Raw genomic sequence first — 19,153 nt, 5'->3', positions numbered from 1 at the left:
TGAAAATAGTTTTAATTTCATCACAAAATTTAACAAAATATTATTTAGTCTTGTTTCCTTTTATGGAATTTATTTAAAGGAGAAAATAAGGGGGCAGAATGAGAGTTGGAAGACTTAGGTTGTAGCCCTGGGCCTGCCACTCTGTAGCTGGACAGATGATTTCTCTCTTGGGCCTCCCCACCACCTCTGTCAAAGGAAAGCCTGTGAGGGGCTTCTCACTAGGTCCTGAGAGTACATGATTCTAGAGATTTCACTTAGATACAGTTTTCATTGCAATTCTTGGAGGGAAAAATAGCCATCCATTTCTAAAAGACCCTGCCCAAAGGGTTTGTTTTCAGTGACCATGTTGAATGTTGGGGGACTTTGTGTTTAAACTAAACATTATCTGCATATTTAGAAAGACCTGTTCAGGGTACACAGATCCCATAGTTTCCCTTCCCAGTATGGATTAGGATATTAAGATGTGTGAGGCAGCTGCAGTCTAGTGCAATGTGAGTCAGGATTCCATTTCATCTTTTATTTGATTTTTTTGTTTGTTTATTCATTCATTTTTGTTGTACTGGGTGAGAGTCCCAAGAGATACAGACAGCAGTTTGCTAAAATGAGCAGGAGAGAAGTGAGGAGGCAGAGATAAGTGCTTGTAGCATGCGTCTGTTTTCAACACTATCTGCTGTTCCAGAGAGTTAATAAAATTATACTACCTCGGGTTAAGAATGAGAGCTCTTGAACTACCTCCACATACGCCCCTGCAACTTATTTATTCTCTCTGTACCTCAGTTTCATTTTCTACAACATGCAAACAATACTAGTGCCCACCCCATTGGGTTATTGTAAGGACTAAATGAATTAATACATTTACCACACACAGATCCAATCCTCAGATACAGGGAGCACTCAAATGTCAGCCATTTATAATGTTGGTGGTTATGATTATTAGAGTACATTTATAAGTAGGGGGTTGTCTTGGCCCTCGGGAAATTTGTCACAAAGATAAGTGAACAGTTTAAGGCACCTGAAAATACTTGTTATGTGATGAGCTGAGTCTCAAATTTTATATTGTCATATTGTTAAAGTGAACTCGAATTCTGTTGTATTTTATCCCCATTTAAAGAGATGCATTTACAATGGATGAGGGGTTTTTTTGGTTTGCTTTTTATTCTAATATCATTTGCCTTAATATATTAAATGATCATAGGGTTACTTTAGTGAAGAGCAGTTAAGAGCCTTGAATAATCACAGACAGATGTTGAATGATAAGAAGCAAGCACAGATCCAGTTGGAATTCAGGAAGGCTATGGAATCTGCTGAGCAAGGAGAACAAATTTTATCAAGGAATGTTACAACCGTGTGGAAGTTGCGTATCATAAGCTATGGGAAAAAAGAAAAAGATTCAGGTCAGTATGTAAATTTTATAAGTTAAAGTACTACATTAATAAAATGAGTTCAAATGCTAGATAAAGTATAAAGTGAACTTGTATCAGAGGAGTAAAAATGGGCTACCACTGCCCTCAAAACAATGCTATAATCCTTAGATCTTTGTTGTTTCGGTATTTGTTTTACAAGAATTGTAATGCTTATCAGTTCTTCCATTATATCTTTCTCCTCTTTATCTAGTTACACTGAGTATCTGGCGTCCATCATCAGATTTATATTCCCTGTTAACAGAAGGAAAGAGATACAGAATCTATCATCTTGCAACATCACAATCTAAAAGTAAATCTGAAAAAGCTAACATACAGCTAACAGCAACAAAGAAAACCCAGTATCAACAACTACCGGTACAAACTTTTCATTATGGTTTTTTAATTTTGATGAATGCATATTAGTTTATAGAATCTACATACACTGATTTTTTTTTCCTCGTAGGCTTCAGATGAAATCCTATTCCAAGTTTATCAGCCGAGGGAGCCCCTTAACTTCAGCAAAGTATTGGATCCAGACTTCCAACCACCTTGTTCTGAGGTGGACCTAATAGGATTTGTAGTTTCTGTTGTGAAAAAAATAGGTAATACACAGTGTGTTTTTAATTGTAACATCTTATGGATGCTTTTGAAAAATAATATTTTTTAAAATTTGTCTTCCCTTAAGATTAATTGGAGTTAACAAATGAGCAAATTTGGTGACTAGTGATTTGAAAGTAAGCCTGTTTTAACCTTAATTCTTAATGAAAAGCAATTCTGCATTATTACAGGGTAAGAACTTACATCCCATTCTGTGCTATTTAATTTTAAAGAAATTGCTAGAAATGTTTTGTAGCATTTGAATGATTACTAGACAAATAATTATAATCTGCCTCTGCAGTTTATTGAACATTCAAGCCTCCATCTTCAGCTTCTCGGCAGTATCCCTCATTATCTGGACTAATGTCCCTTGTTCTAAAACCTACTTTGTTTAGTGTGGCTCCTCCTACTTTTTGTGGTTAGTTCTTGTTTGTATGGTACATCTTTTCCCCACTCTTGTTTTTAACCTACCAGCATCTTTAAATTGGTTTTCTGACAACACGGTTGGATCTTGTTTTCTTACGCAGTTTGAGGGCCTGTCTTTTAATGGGTTTGTTTAATCTGATCAGCTTTAATGTGATGATTGATATGGTTGGATTAAAATCCACCACCTTGCTAGCTATTTTCCCCTTGTCCCATTAGTTCCTGGTGTTGGCAGGCTATTCTCTGTGATGTTAATGCACATTTTATAGCAGCCATTGTCTCAGACTCTCACTTCAAGAATGCTTGCATAGCAGAAAATCTTGGAAGGATGGAGATCCTGTCTGCCTCCAACACAGAGGGCAGATTTGTTTCCCAACCAGGCAATCCGATCCCTTTTTCTATGAGTTTGGTTTTTTTTGTTTATTTTTGTTGTTGTTATTGTTGTTTAAATTCCACATGTAAGCGAGATTCTGACTGTATTTTGAAGGAGGCAGACAGTGTAGGTAGGGTAGGAGAGGAGTCAAGGAGTTAATGCCAAGGTGTTTGGTTTGAGCACCTGGGAAAAGAGTTGCCATTTACTGAGGGGAAGAGTGCAAGAAAAACAGGGTATGTGTTAAGGGTCAGGAGCTCAGTTTGGTCAATTAAGTTTTAGCACTTAGTATAAACAGAGATTTCTGTTTGACAGTTGGATATACAGGAGTCTGATCGGGGGAGTGGTCTGGGCTATGACATAAAGATAAATTAGGACGTCATCATCATACAGGTGATGTTTAAAGCTGTGAGACCGGCCAAGGTCACTGGATGCGGGAGTAGCTGGAGAAGCAGCTCGGGCACGCTGGTGCTTAGAGGCAGGGAGATGTAAAGGACTCGGTGGAAGAAACAGGACGAGCCACTGAAAGATGGCAGAAGTACTTAGGACGGTGAGCTGCATTGAAAGCGCAGAGGGAAGAAGAATCCCGGAGAGGTGAGAGTGATTCAGTCTCAGATGGTATTTGATAGCCGAGACAGCGAGGTGAGGGCCAGGAAGGGACTGTTGGCTTCAGCACCAGGGAGGACGCTGGACGCATGGAGAGGCATGCATATTAGGTTATAGAATGCAGCCATTTCAAGAAGATCATGCTTTAAGCAAAGAAGGGAAATGGAGCACTCACAAGGAAGAGAGTTGGGATCAAGAGAATGTTTTTTCTCATGAAAAAACCAATAGCAGCCTGATGAGATGGTATATACTGATGAGAAAGGCCCAGTGAGGAAGGTGAATGCTTTCTGGGGGGGGCGGGTAGCAGCAGCCTGCAAGGAGCAGGGGAGTCACCTACACCAGCTTGACTGCCAGGAGCACAAGAGGTCTGCAGGGGCAGCCGTGCCATCCGAGGAGAGCCAGCAAGCTGGTAAGGACAGCAGTTACAGGAGCAGTTGAGCGGAGTGGGGATTTGTCCAGGGAAGGCACTCCAGCAGACAGGGAGAGGTAGGAGATGGTGTGAAAGGAGTCAGTGTGCAGAGCTTTCTGGAGACAGCCCAGGGAATACAGCAGGACCTGGGAGCTGGCTGCTTGTCAGACTGACCTGAAACCACTTCTGATGGCCCCGGGCAGGACAGATAGTGGTGAGGAGGTGAGGTGTGTGCCGAGGAAAAGGCGGGTCTTGACTTTCTGCCATATCCCAAATCATTGTCTTCCCCTCTTAGTTATCACGTGATGGCTGAGTACTTGAGTTTCTTTCCACTGTATGTTGTGTATCCCTGGAAGATACTGTCTCTGTTCTACATTGTCTTCCCCAATTGAGTGAGTCACCCTGTGTATTAATTTGCTATGCTGCCGTAACAAAGTGCTGCAAACGGGTTGCTTGAACAACCAAAATGTATTGTCTCACAGTTCTGGAGAGCAGAAGCCCAAAATCAGGGTGTTGGCCGAGTTGGTTCCTTCTGAGGCTGTGAGGGAGAATCTGTTTAGTGCCTTGCTCCTAGCTTCCGATGGTTTGCTGGCATTTTTTGGTGTTCCTTGGCTTATAGGTGCATCACCCCGATCTCTGCCTTCATCTTCACATGGCGTTCTCCCCATGTACGTGTCTGTGTCCAAATTTCCCCTTTTTATAAGGACATTGGGTCAGACCCACCGTAATGACTTCATCTTAACTTGCTTACATCTGCAAAGACTTTGTTACCAAATAAGGCCACATTCACAGGTACTGAGGTTTAGGACTTGAGCATCTTGGGTGGGGCACAGTTCAACCCATTAACACCCTGGAACATTCACTTCTTTCAGTCAGTCCTGGTCACCTGCTTCCCTTGTGGCCATTTTCATTATTTCTGATCAGAAGAGGAAGAAGGCAAGGAGACGCAGGCCGTTTGCCTTCCTTTAGGTTTAAGGGTAATAACATTCTCAAGCTACATGTCATTTCACCAGTTTGGGGAAAGGAATTAGAAGCTGAGCCTTTCTGTGCCTGGCCTTATCCACAATCTTGTTTCTTTCCTTCATCACTAATTTTTAAATTTTATATCAGGGTATCCCTCATTTGTGTTTTTGGTGAACATTTCTTTCTGTTTTTATTTAGTTTGATGTTAACTGTTAGAGGAAGAAAATTCTGTTACAGAAAGCTTCAAAGTGCCACCTTAAGCCTGAGGTACTAGTTACCTAACACCCAAATCTGATCATGATGTCTCCTGGTTTAAAATCTTCAGTGGCTCCTATCCCTTAGAAAACGAAACCCACACTCCTTCATATACCTGAAAAACTCACCTGCTGCCTGCCTTAAGCCACCATCCCACACACCTCAGCTGAACTGTTGTGACTTCGTGTTCCTGACCCACTATATAGAACATTTAGTACTTCCTACCTTTAAATATGTGTTCACTTCGCTTACAGTGCCCTTTGTCCTCCCTTCGTGAAGAATTGAAGAAAGGCTGTCATGCCTTAGCCAGCTTACAGGCCCCCCCACCCCCACCCCCAGCCAGATGCCTGTGCCAGGGTCGGAGCTTCCCTGCTCAGCTGCCGCGGCGTGTCATGGCTGGGTCGGCACCCATCACGTGCATCACATGGCCCAGGGGCCTGTCCCCACATTCCTGACCCTCCTCCCCACCCATGATACTGTGATCTCTTCAAGGACAGGGACTCTGTTTTAGTTCCTTTCTGTCCCCACTTCTAACAAAGTGGGGCAGGGCAGGGTGGGGGAGCAGGTAATTGTTGAGAACTTCATAAAGTCCTCATAGTAACACTGTTCATTTGCTGTTATTCCACTTTACAGATGGGGAGACTGGAGCTCAGAGAGGTTAAATAACCTGCCCAAGGTCACAGTTATGTAAAGGATTGGAACCCATACTTTCAGGCTCTAATGCTTATGTGTTCTTTCTTACACTTCCCGCTGACAAAACCAGACCCAACCCAACCATTTGAGAATTGGACTTAAAATAGGGACTTCTAGCATTCAGTCTGTTTTGTTACTACATTACAAAAACTGGTATAAAGTGAATTACTTAAATGAGACCACTTCTTAGGTCAGTTTCCCTGGGAAACCCTCAGATTTCCTGGAAAGCGCCCCCCAGAACAGCACCTGTGTGTCCCGTGGGGACTCTGCAGTGAGCATGGCCCTCAGGGTCATGCCGGCTTGAGGCTAGGGGCCAGTCACTGGACGCATGCTTCCTCCAGAGAGTGGGGCCCTACAGCAGAGGGCGAGCCTGGGAGAGGGAGCTCAGGTGGCAGCGGGCCATAACCAGTGCTCCCTGAAAGCGCACGCTGGACCTGAAGATGGAGGGCTCTGCACCCACACAACATCGCTGGCCGGAGAATTCGTGAACGGAGGTTTAGAAACTGCTACGTGCTTTATCCTTTCAGTGAAATTTTCTAAAAAGAATTTAAAAGGTACAGCGAATTATGCGTAAGTTCAGAGCAGCCCCAGACTATAAACCAACAAAATAATTTTCTTCTTATCCTTTTATTTTCATGATTTTTTTAGTGCCAACATTCTAAAAGTGTTACTTTTAAAAAATTCTTCCAATTGTTACCATTTGTACAAGATGCATGGTAATTAGAGAAATAAGTAAGGTTTCTGGTTTTTTTTTTTTTTTTTTCAACGTATACGATTTGATTTAGCTATGAAATCTCTAGGAAAAAATGAAGAGAGGAAACTATCCTGGAAGCTGATTTTTATATTTTGCATTTTCTAAATGTTTTTCAGTAAACGTGTATTACTTTCATAATTGGGGGAAAACAGAGTTTATTTTTTCATTACTTTAGAGAACAAGTGGGAGGGGGAGAGGCAGAGAGAGAAGGAAAGAGAGAATCTTAAGCAGGTTCCATGCTCAGCATGGAGCCCAATGTGGGGCTCAGTCTCACGACATTGAGATCATGACCTGGGCTGAAATCAAGAGTCAGATGCTTAACCGACTGTGCCACCCAGACGCCCTGAAAAACATAGTTTAAAGAAGGGCATTTGATAGAAGGGCTATAATCAAGTTTTGAATATAATTAGAGGCAAATTCCAAAATTAGAAAATCGAACATGCTTGGGAAATATAATTTCTCTAAAAGCAATTTTTAATATTTAAGATTAAAATCCATTAAATAAATCTACTTATAAAACTGAAAGAAATAAAAGGAATTACCATCATTTGCAATAGAATAAACAAATCATTATCTGAGAATGGAATCCATTCCTGTCATTTATAAAGGGAAATGTAATTCTTACAGAGACAAGGAATTCTAAATAGTAGGATTGAATGGTTAGTGCCTTTGTCCTGTCCTGGTTTATCCAGTGGTCCCCTCCCATTTTTGGCATTGAAATTTTTTTACTTTTTTTTTTTTTTTTTTTTGAATAATTTCAGACCTTCAGAAAAGTTGCAAAAATAGTACAGACTTTCCAAATATCTCTCACCCAGCTTCCCCTAATGTAAGCATCCTACATGACCATGGTACCATGATCAGAATCAGGAAGTTCACATTGGCACAATATTATTACCTACACTATAGAATGTAATTGAATTAGAAGTTTGTCATGCTATTTTCCTTTTTTTATTCTGGGATCCCACTTTCATTCCATCATCATTTCTCCTTATTCTCCTCCAGTCTTTGATAATTCCTCAGTCTTCTCTTGTTTTTCATGATCTTGACTCTTGAATAGACTGATCAATTATTTAGTAGCATTTCCCTCCATTTGGGTTTGCTGTTTTCTCATGACTGGAATAAGGTTATACATGTTTGGCAAAATTACCACAGAAACAGTGTTGTGCCTGTCCTTCTCTCGTATCAAGGGGTTAATGAAGTTGATGTTGCTTATTACTGAGAGTGGCAACCTTGATCATTTGGTTAAGGTGGTGCCACCTTAACCTTGGAGCAGATTCTTTGAGACTGTGCAAGTCCTATTTCACCTCAGACTTTTCACCAATTAATTTTAGCATCCATCAGCTGATTTTGTTTGCAACAGTTTTTATTGTAGTATTTGCCTAATGATTTCCTTTTTTCTTTTCCATTTATTGGAATTCATTGGAATTCCATTGTAAGAGCTGCCTCTTTTCCCCAAATTGACTTCCTAATTGATTTATATTGATTTATAGTATGGACTAATGAATATGTATTTTATTCTGTGGGTTAAAATTCAATACCTGCATTATTTTGTTTTGCTCCAATTGTTTCAGTTTAGGCCATTAGGAAATTTTTCAGGTTGACTCCTGTAATTTTTTGAGCACCTCTTTACTGTTTGGCATCAACGAGATGTTCCAGGTTCATGCTGTATGTTCCTTGTCCCAGTGAAGTTGAATCAACTACTTCTCCAAGGAACCCTGGATTTTTTTTTTTTTTTTTTTTTTTGAGAAATTGGTGTTTACAGCCAACATCTGCTTGCTAGACTATGTACTCATTACTTCAGAGGTACCATTGCTTCTAGGCCCTTTTAGATAGAAAGGCCAGGAAATATGTTTGTGTTCCATTTTGAATTTCCTATCTGGTTGGGTTTATTTGTTTGTGGGCTATGTGAAGGGTGTGTGAAATACTGCGTTCTAAGAGTCAGCTGCACAAAGGCATACTCCAAGAAGTGTCAGTCTCTCTCATCCCTTCTACCCTAGTGCTGTTCCTCCCCTTCTGTCTACCCACATCCTATCTCTGTAGTTTCTGGTTTATCCTTCCTGTGTTTGTTCTCTACAGGTGGAAAGATACATGTATATATTTTCTTATAGCAACATCTTTCTTATATGAAGGGTAACAAATTTTAGTCTTTTTTTGGTGTGCTTTTCTCTTTTCACTTAACAGTGAATAGAGAGCTTTCTCTTTTTTTTTTAAATTCCTATGTATTCTGTTCTTTTTGGTGCAGTTGTAAATGGGATTTTCTTAATTTCTTTTTCTGCTATTTCATTATTAGTACATAGAAACGCAACAGATTTCTGTGTATTAATTTTGAATCCTGCAACTTGACTGAATTCATTTATCAGTTCTCATGGTTCTTTGGCGGAGTCTTTATGGTTTTCTATATAGTATCATGTCATCTGCAAATAGTGGAAGTTTTACTTCTTCCTGACCAATTTAGATGTCTTTTCTCTCTCTTTTTTTTGGTCTGATTGCTGCAGCTAGGACTTCCAGTACTGTGTTGAATAAAAAGTGGTGAAAGTGGGCGTCCTTGTCTTGTTCCTGACCTTAGGGTCTCACTAGTGAATATGATGTTAGCTATGTGTTTTTCGTATGTGGCCTTTATTGTATGTTCCCTCTAACCCTACTTTGTTGAGGATTTTTATCATGAATGTATGCTGTACTTTGTCAGATCCTTTTTCTGCATCTATTGAGACAATCATATGGTTTTTATCCTTTCTCTTATTGATGTAATGTATCACGATGATTGATCTGTGAATACCGAAACACCCTTGCATCCCAGAAATAAATCCCACTTGATCGTGGTGAATGTTTGTTTGTTTGTTTTTTAATGTATTGTTGGATTTGGTTTCCTAATATTTTGCTGAGTATTTTTACATCTGTGTCCATCAGGGTAATGCTGTCCTCATAGAATGAATTTGGATGTTCTCCTTCCTTTTCTATTTTTTTGGAATAGTGTGAGAAGAGGTAGTCATTCTTATTTAAATGTTGGTAGAACTCACCTGTGAAACCATTTGGTCCTGGACTTTTGTTTATTGGGAATTTTTAAATTACTGATTCAATTTCATTCCTGGTAATCAGTCTGTTCAAATTTTCTGTTTCTTCCTGATTTAGTTTTAGAAGGTTAACATATTTCAAGGGATGCCTGGGTGGCTCAGTCCGTTGAGCGTCTGCCTTTGACTCAGGCCATGATCTCAGGATCCTGGGATTGAGCCCCATGTTGGGCTCCCTGCTTGGCGGGGAGCCTGCTTCTCCCTGTCCCCACTGCTTGTGCGCTCTACTCTCTCCCTCTCTCTCTCAAATAAATAAAATCTTTAAAAAAAAAAAAAGGTTACATGTTTCTAAGAATTTATGCATTCTAGGTTGTCTAATTTGTTGGCATATAATTCTTCATAATGTTCTCTTCTAATCCTTTGTATTTCTGTGCTGTCAGTTATTATTTCTCCTCCATTTGTGATTTTGTTTTATCCTTTCTCTCTCTCTCTCTCTTTTTTTTTTTTTGATGAGTCTGGCTTTAATCTGGTTTATCAATTTTGTTTATCTTTTCGAAGATCTAGCTTTTGGTTTCATTGATTTTTTTTTTTTTTTTTAGTCTCATTTATTTCTGCTTTAATCTTTATAATTTCTTTCTTTCTACTGGCTTTGGGTTTTGTTTGTTCTCTTTATATTTTCTTTAGGTGTAAAGGTTATTAGGGATTTTTCTTGTTTCTTGAAGTAGGCCTGTATTGCTGTAAACCTCCCTCTTTAGAACAGCTGTTGCTTCATCCCAAAGATTTTGGACCATTGTGTTTTGAGGGCATTTCCTCATTCTTTCATACAGCTGCATAGTACAGCATTGTCTGAATGTGCCATACTACTCTTCTGTAATATATAGGCTGCTTTAAATCGTTTATAATTACCTACAAACGGTGCTTCAGTGAATAAGCTCGTACACAGTATTTTCTTGAACCTTGTTCATATGTATCTCACTATTATTGGAAGTACATCTTCAGAATAGAGTACTAGAAGTGGAGTTGCTGAGTGGAAAGGTAAACGTGGGTCACTTTGCTAGGTTCTACCAATTTTTTTCTCCAGAGGATTGCACAAATTTGTATTCCCACCAGCAGTGTATACCTGCTTCCCCATGGCCTCAGTAATAGAATATGTTGTCATACTGGCATTAAAATTTTAGCACGATAAGCAACAGCTTTGGAAATCCTGAGCTTTCTCTAAATTTAGTTGTTTTGATCTGTTTTTATCATTAGCATACCAAAACAAATGGGCATATTAGAAGTTCCTTGCATTTTTTAAATTTACCTAACATATATAATGAAGTGGGGTGTTTTGTTTTGTTTTGTTTCTTTAGGTCTTGCTCCTTTGGTCTATTTGTCAGATGAATGCCATAATTTATTGGCAATAAAGTTTTGGGCCGACCTTAACGAGGACATTATTAAACCTCACACATTAATTGCTGCAAGCAACCTCCAGTGGCGACCAGAAGCCAAATCAGGAATTCCTACTTTATTTGCTGGAGATTTTTCCAGGTTTTCTGCCAGTCCAAAGGAGGGCCATTTTCAACAGCTATTCCACAAAATGAAAAACACTATCGAGGTAAAATTACTTTGTGCATTGCCACGCATTTTGGTATTTTCCTATTTTGATGGTCAAATATTAAGGAAATATGGTGGCTTCTATGAAAATTGGATAGTTGAGATACGATGTAATGAGGTTTCATCCTGTATAAATTGCTCACGAGCCTGAGGAGATGGGAGGACAACAGCTGGGAGATGATGATTTGGAGGGGACTGAGTGAGGGGAACCTGTGAGGAGGACGGTCAGAGCTACAGATCATGTGACCAACAAGAATTACAGGAACTGCCCATGGTTCAGAGCAGTTGGTAGTGTAGTCAGTAACATGCAGATTCCAAATTTACATTTTAAACTCCATATCTAGTATTTTATAGTTTATATCTGTCTTTGATCTGAAATACTCCCAAATAGGAGAACACTGAAATTTATTTTCCCTGGATAATGTATGCATTTTATCCTTAAATCTATATAAACAGCAAGTAATAATATTAGCTAAAGTTTAGAGTACTTACTGTGTGTCAGGCCTTGTTCCAACCCTGTCGCATTTAATTCTATCACCAACCCTATGAGGTATGGAGCTTTTTTCCATTTTACTGATGAAAAACAGGTTAAGGCACACAACCAAGTTGTTAGAAGCAGGATTCATACTTAAGCCATCTGAATGTGTAGCCCAAACTATTAAGTACTTTGCAGTGCTGCCTTCCAATAAAATTTTGGATTTTATAAATTGCTAACTAGTAAAGAATCTTCAAGATAACCCTCTTTAATATTTGAAATGTGTGTTATTCAAAATATATATAAATAAAATTATGTTTTAAAAGCATTAGAGTAGCCAGCTATGTGAAGGAGTTTGTGTAATATTTTACCTAAAGACTCAGTACACATAGTGAAGAATAACACCCTGATTTATCTGGTTCCTAAATTGGGGGGGGGGGTGCATTCATTATTTGGCTCCCATACAGAGTACATCCAGGTTTTCTCTGAGACTGTTTAAGAGTACTTCAGAGACAACTGACTGTCATTTACATAGCATTTTTAAGTCTTACAAAATACTCTCATCAATTAGGTTAAATCCTATAAAATTGCTGGTATTTGACCAATTGAAATTTCTGAAACAACAGTTTTATGTGGTTTAGCCTACACATTGTTTCAGTTAATTCTTGGAACAGACATGAGGTGATTCTCTCATTTTACTACTAACCTAAGGCATACTCTATAGATGTTAGATGATTTACAGCTATCAGGTAGGAAATAGAGCTGGACCTGGAGACCGTCTTCCAGCTACGAATCCAGTATACATGTGAAACCTTGCTTATTAAACTGGATGATTGGAAAGATCTCTCCCATCTCTTTCCTTCCCTGACATACAGACTCCCTCTCTCCCTCCAACCACTGTGTTGGCTTTGCATTTTTACACTGGCAGATTGCTTGACAATTGCTGTCGAATTTGGGGTGTGTCATTCTTTTCCTTCTGGTCTGAACCTTTTATTTCTGGTTTTAAAAGTAACATTTTCTGAAAACATGAATATGTGCCTTTTCATTTTACAAAACAGCTTTTCCCGTTTATTTTCTTAGAATATTGGTATGTTTTGCAATGATGCAGAAAACAAACTTATGCATATACTTAATGCAAATGCTCCCAAGTTGTCCACCCCGAATAAAGACTATGCTTCAGGGCCACACACTGCTCAAACAGTCCTTGGCATGGGAAATAAATTTCTGGTAAGTTAATGTAAATTTAAGGAATTTTGTAAATATTATAAATGAAGGCAATAATATATTTTGGTGCATACCTAGTAAACATGGTAAAATGTAATTAAACTTACCTAGAAAGTATGGTTAATTGTTGTCTGGCTCCTGTAAGTCTAGGTTATCTAGAAATTCTATCTTGTTTATCAAAGCCAGAATGTAACGTTCTTTGGGGGCAAATTTTACAAACAGGTGCTTTCATTTTTAGCTTTGCAAGTACATGTGATGGAAAATACTTTGCTTGTGTCCTTTTGCTCGGAGGACTAGTCTATACAGTTAGGGTTGTTTCTAAGCTCAGTCTGATTTAACTCTTTAAATCACAATACATGTACATCAAGCCATAAGGTCTGTAATACTGGCTGATGACTAATTTTTAAGTAGCTAACAGTTGCTAGGTGTATCTATATTAACTCAATCTTCACAATGATCCATGGGATGGAAATTATCTTCATTTTACAAATGAGGAAACTATGTCCTAGAGAGGCTGAACAATTGCCTAAAGTCACAAAACTAGAAAAGTATACCTACTAGAACCCAGTCAGTCTGTGCTCTTAAAATGGTTTAAAACTGCTTATCTTTGTTTAAACTGTTAATGAAAAAGAAAAGATTAGTGCATAAGTTAGGTCCCCCTACCTCCTTTTTTGTCTTTTAGTACAATTAGTCTTCATTCTTCTTTCTTTTCCTGTCATTTTTATATCCTTTTATGCAAAACTATTTCCTTCTGGAATGAGCACAATCATATCAAGGTCTCTTGGAACACTCTGACCTATGAGTCATGAGGGGAGTGACAATGTGTGTGGTATTTGTGTGCCTAAATATTTCTAATGAGGGGTGCATGCGTGGCTCAGTCAGTTAAGTGTCTGACTCTGGTTCCAGCTCAGGTCATGATCTCAGGGTTGGGATCGAGCCCTGCATCGGGCTCCACACTCTGGGGAGGCTGTCTGCTTGAGATTCTCTCTCTCCGTTTCCCTCTGCCCCTCCCCCCTTCTCTCTCTCAAATAAATGAATCTTTAAAAAAATAATTCTAATGAAAAGCTAACTTGGTGATGTTTTATATATTAGTGCATAATTATCTAGGCTGCTTTTTGTCTTTTTATCAGATGTCTTCTCCCAGTAGTGAGATGAATTACCAGAGTCCTTCATCACTTTGTAAGCCAAAAGAGAAGTTTGTTCCCACACCTGGATCAGCCCAAATGATTTCAAAGTCTTATTGCAAAGGGGAGAAAGAGATGGATGACCCAAAAAGCTGCAAGAAGAGAAAAGCTTTGGATTTTTTGAGTAGACTGCCTTTACCGCCACCTGTCAGTCCCATTTGTACATTTGTTTCTCCAGCTGCACAGAAGGCCTTTCAGCCACCACGGGCTTGCAGCACCAAATACGAAACACCTATGAAGAAGAAAGAGTTGAATTCCCCTCAGATGACTCCACTTAAATTTAGTGACCTTTCCCTTTTGGAAAGTGATTCAATAGCAGACGAAGAACTCGCATTGATAAACACGCAAGCCCTTTTGTCGGGTCCAGCAGGAGAAAATCAACTTATGTCTCTCAGTGACTCCCCTAGGACTGCTCCCGAGAGCTCAAAGGATCTTCTGAGGCAGAAAAGGCATTCTGCTGCATCTGGGGTCACAGGATGCGGGAGCTCCCAGGCCCGCACCGAAGAGCGGGAGACCAATGTGCAGGACGCAAGTACAGTGAAAAGGGCATCTATGAGACTGCAAAGGCGACAAAAACAAAAATGACAATAAATCAGTTACTGACTCAGCCTTTCCAATTTGTAGAAAATGCAGCTTCAGCCTATCAGGATTTGCATCAAGTACATCAGGATTTGCATGAGAAAAAAAGGACACAGTCCCAAATCTCCCTATGTGCTTGTCTATCTCAGGAATGCGCCTGGCCTGTCTCTGTAACGATATACTTTAATCTCAGTTACATGTCCGAAAATTGACTGTGTATTTATTTACTAACCAATCAAGAAAAAAAATCTTTAAATCTTTATCACTGGATTTGATCACTGGATTTGATCAGGTGTATTTTACAAAGTAAACATACCTTTCTCTTTAAATTGTGTCCTTAATTAAGTGAAACTAGGTTTCTAAGTACAGTTATTTTGACTCCTGTAATTCCTTTTAGTTTAGTTCCTACTTTAGGTGATTTGGTTTGGTTTGGTTTGGTTTTTTCAGAGGTAACCCACTATGAACCACTTTTCCTTAACGAATGTTGGTTCTCTTATAGTTCTATCCTGATCAAAAGTCAGAGGGAGTAAGAAACAACAGTGGTGTTTTCCTTAGACCAATTCTTCAACCTTAAGTCAGCATAACTGCAAGAAAAACAGAATCTTCAATGTAATTCCTTTTTATGATTCCAGTGTGATCACTGAATTATTTTAATTAAAAATTCAAATGCTTTAAAGCAGATTTCATAGTGTTCTTGTTTTTTTAACAAAATGATCATCTGCAACTTAAGAGAAAATCTTTCTTTCAAATTGGCCGTGATTCTCCCTGCTTTATTTTTAGTCCTATCACAGGACTCAGCAAGTCCTTCCTTCAAACCTGGTTTTCTCTAACCACCAAGGCAGACAGGAATAGTTCAATATAAGAGGACATTCTCATCTGTTACCTTTCTATGCTTAATAGAGAAAAGAGAATGCAGTTCTAATAGGAGTTAATAGCATGGAGAAGCTCTTCAAACAGGTCTTTTAATATGTCTTAAATTTATATAAAATACCATGTTTTCAAATCTAATTATAAGCACATTTCAAACCCTAGAATAAATCTTTTAAGAAGCAGTTTTTTTCTTTCATAACTGTGATCCATGATTTTTCTCTCCTCTAAAAATTATTAACATAATAAATAGTCCATTCTGCAGTTTTTTTAACTCCGGTGTTCTGCCAGTCTTAATAATATGTGATTTAAGTTTTGTTCAGACAATTTGGTCCTTCACACCCCAATCATTTTCCAAGTGATCCACTCTAGAACAGGGAATAAAACTTGAATCTCAGGTGAACAAAAAGAATTATAAGAATTTTACCTCTTTTTTTTTCATTCCTAGAAAACCCGAATTGCTAGTACCTCCTCCATTCTTCATTACCATTTAGATCACAGAGAGATCTCATGCACACCTTTTTTTATGTTGTAAATAATATAGCAAAGCTATATAAGCAAACTATGAAGCTTAAGTATATATGGATATTATCCTCTAAGAAGTGACAATGATTTCAAAGTCAAGAAGGTACACTGTATAAGGAATAAAAGGTAAAAGCAACTTGTGTTATTCAACAATCACTTAATGAGAGCCTATTATCTTGTACATAAAGCCCTACGCCAGCTATATGAATGATGCAAAGGTTAGTAATACAAAACACCACAAGCTAAAGTTGAGTGTTCAAAAAATTACATACGAATTAAGAGAAAAAATAGATCACTTCTAGCTGGGATAAAGCTGGCAGCACTTAATTCTTTTTATGTTTCCAAACCAAGTATTTCAGGAGTCATACAAGAAAAAAAAAAAAAGAGAAACAGACAGGGACACTACTCTTCTGAGCTCTTTAAAAGCTCTGGATCTAAACCTGGGGCCACTTCATACTGGTTACATAGCAGTAAGATTTCACTTGTGTCAGGTATTGAAATGTTAAAGTAATAGTCTTTCTAATGTGCACAGATCAGATAATTTCAGCATGTAAAATACAAGGTTGCTTTTGTCTTTATGTCTCCTATTAGAGGAGACTGGTAAATAAGTTTGATATAGAAAAACTGGTTCTTAATATGGTAGAATTCTATGGGATTTAGGTGATTAACTTTTTTATATCATTGGTCTAAAAAAAGTTTAGATTCAATGACAAATTCATAGAAAGCAATACCATATGTAATTTTTAATAGCCATAAAAGCACCATTATATAGGACACTTAAAATAATATTTCACAGAACATTAGAAAGAAGCTGTTGGCCAACAAGAAATAAAGCATACATCCTACATGGTCTTACTTATCATGGTCTCACACCAAATTAATCTGATTCTAACCTGCTGAGATTTAATTTGGAATCATAGATTCAGTATTGGCATAAGAGGGACATTCCAGAGTTGTGGCAGAACTTCATTGTCTTAATGCCACATAAAACACCAAGACTGGTCATCTTCCAATGGGCATGGCTTAGACATACCCCTGTATGATTTCTATCTTGGGATGTTTAATTCCTTGCACTCCCAAACATTTGGGCAGCCAAGTATCACACACATGTCTATTAACAGGCATAGTTTTAAAAACTGCTTAACTCTCTTAAAAATTGGTGTTTTATAAAATCAGGCTTCTTTAATTTACACTATTAGCACAACAGCCAAAAGTTAGGTTAAACTTATTCAATAAAGTGGTAATTTAAAACCAAGATGTGACTTTAAATAATGACACTGATTTTCCTCAGCAGCTTGTAGAGCTGTTAAGAAGGATTCGACAGGGGCGCGTGGGCGGTTCAGTCGGTCAGGCACCTGACTCTTGATTTCAGCTTGGGTCATATCTCAGGGTCGTGAGATCGAGCCCCACAGTGGGCTCCGTGCTGAGCGAGGAGCCTGCCTAGGATCCTCTCTCCCTCTCCCCCACTCTCGCTCTCTTGCTCTGCTGTCTCTCAAAAAATTTTTAAAAGAAGGATCCGACAGACCTTTTTAACAACACATCACTAGAATAAAGAGTAATTCCCCAAGTGTCTACTTCGAAGGACAACATTCCCTTAGGTGTATGCTCTCTGGCATGTGCGTTTTAAAGGAAAATCAGTATCATCGTGACAGCCACACCTCGCACATTTTGAGGATACACAGATTCTCAGAGTAGCAACGGCACTAACATTTTTCCTGCCTCCCACTTCTCCCCCACTTTTCCAACTTTCCTGATGGAGATGAATTTCCTGGAAAAATAGATTCCTTCAGAGAAAGTGGTACTAAAGCTTCTACATATTAGACTTAGGTGACTGCTTCCGTGCTTGGGTACGTTCTCAGGTTTCAGTTTCCAATCTCTGGCTTCCCTAGAGAAAGAGACTCTGTTTACAATCAAATCGGCCGAATTCCCAGCGTTGGACCATGCATACAGGATCACTTTAACAAATGCTCGGCGAAGATGAAGTATAATGGCTTCTGCTCAAAAACTTTCAGGTCCAACTATTTACACTGGAATTAGAGCTTTGACGAAAACCGAACAAAGAATAAATACCAAAATTGGCAGTAAAAACTGATTTAGGAAAATTTCGAATGCCTGTAAGATAGGCTTCTAATATCCATGGTGACAACCGCCTCTTCTGTTACAGGAGCCCTCGTTTGTGAAGCCCCCAGGAGCCCTCCGGTTGGGAAACTCTTCATAGGGATTCCAGTATCGTGCGCCATTGGAAGGGGACGCGTTATTCCTGTCCTGGTTTCTGTTCATTCTGCTGGGCTTTTCGGCGTGAAGCACGCTGTGAAAGGTAACATCGTGTTCATACCGCTCCTTCATTCGGTGTATTTTTTCTCTTGGGACTCCATGAATGTTTCTTCTATGTGGGAACAAATGCAAACATTTACTTAAGGCAGCCTATCAAAAGGAATTACTTGCATTTTACTTAGAGATGCACTCCCTTGTCTCAGGATTTAACTCTCACAGAAGCGTGAGGTCTCCTTAAGGAGTTCTCTTTCAGGCTCCACTCCTGTTTTGCATGCTGCCTTGAGCCTAGCAAAGAGCAACACCTTCACAGATGCTTTGTTTCTAGAAGTCTCAATTCTGTGCCTCAATACGTAAAAGAACATCATGAGGTCTTTTTATTATATATTTGCCTTTGAATCATGCGTATCTCTATAACCGATTCATGTCAGTCAGTCCTAGGTACTTCTAGATGCTAATTAAAATAATCTTAAATTCAAGTGGGCATGAGAATCCACTGGGGATATAGTTCAAAATGCAATTACCAGAGATTCCCCACAATGGAATGGGGCCCATGAACTAGGATTTCAACAACCCCCTCAGGCAATCCTGATGGGGGTGGGCCACAGACCCACTTTGGAAACACTGTCTGCTTGTAACCATAGAATGAACTAGCCTTATTCCTAAAAAGTAAATTCTGATCTCACTGGTTACTTTAAATCACTGGCATTATCTAGTAACACAGATAGTGAATATCAGAACTCATGCACTCAGTCAACAAGTTAGTATTACTTGGACATGTATTGCTTTATAAATGAGAAGCAGCATCTAGACCATAAATGAACCACAGACTGTTCAACATCTAAAGATCTTTAAAGATTTAGCCTAAATGCAGAAACACCACTGACATGTGCAATCCCATGCAGAGAAAAGTGCTTTCAAACGCTCATTAATGAAGAAGCATTTCAGCAG

General features: G+C 38.9%; 2 protein-coding genes and 1 long non-coding RNA gene across 9 annotated transcripts in view; 1 reads left to right on the top strand and 2 right to left on the bottom strand.

The window, feature by feature from the left end:
• The window catches only part of BRCA2 (BRCA2 DNA repair associated), a 61,323-nt gene extending 46,103 nt beyond the window's left edge, over positions 1-15,220 (top strand). For both annotated transcript variants that reach the window (XM_064586226.1, XM_045869291.3), the window contains exons 22-27: positions 1,196-1,394; positions 1,615-1,778; positions 1,867-2,005; positions 10,834-11,078; positions 12,633-12,779; positions 13,907-15,220. In XM_064586226.1, coding sequence (XP_064442296.1) covers positions 1,196-1,394; positions 1,615-1,778; positions 1,867-2,005; positions 10,834-11,078; positions 12,633-12,779; positions 13,907-14,545 — 1,533 coding nt within the window. In that variant the 3' untranslated portion in view covers positions 14,546-15,220. The remainder of the gene's footprint in view (positions 1-1,195; positions 1,395-1,614; positions 1,779-1,866; positions 2,006-10,833; positions 11,079-12,632; positions 12,780-13,906) is intronic.
• LOC135363846 (uncharacterized) lies at positions 1,338-5,322 on the bottom strand. Its single transcript, XR_010410045.1, has 3 exons — positions 3,983-5,322; positions 1,845-1,987; positions 1,338-1,368 (listed from the first exon to the last, which is right to left on the bottom strand). It is a non-coding gene; the product is annotated as an uncharacterized LOC135363846 (long non-coding RNA).
• A 468-nt stretch (positions 15,221-15,688) lies between the features above and the next one.
• The window catches only part of N4BP2L1 (NEDD4 binding protein 2 like 1), a 30,596-nt gene continuing 27,131 nt past the window's right edge, over positions 15,689-19,153 (bottom strand). For 3 of the 6 annotated variants that reach the window (XM_045869287.3, XM_045869288.3, XM_064586247.1), the window contains one exon: positions 18,114-18,317. In XM_045869287.3, the coding sequence (XP_045725243.1) occupies positions 18,261-18,317 (57 nt within the window). In that variant the 3' untranslated portion in view covers positions 18,114-18,260. Of the gene's footprint in view, positions 18,318-19,153 lie in introns of all 6 variants that reach the window. The other 3 variants (XM_045869290.3, XM_064586248.1, XM_045869286.3) reach the window with 2 other exon arrangements.

Source organism: Mirounga angustirostris, unplaced genomic scaffold (genome assembly GCF_029215605.1).
Source record: "Mirounga angustirostris isolate CCGP_5_RB_7025 unplaced genomic scaffold, mMirAng1.0.hap1 SCAF_3, whole genome shotgun sequence".
NCBI lineage: Eukaryota > Metazoa > Chordata > Mammalia > Carnivora > Phocidae > Mirounga > Mirounga angustirostris.
The sequence above is the reverse complement of the archived record's forward strand: the minus strand, read 5'-3'. Positions and strand labels throughout refer to the sequence as shown.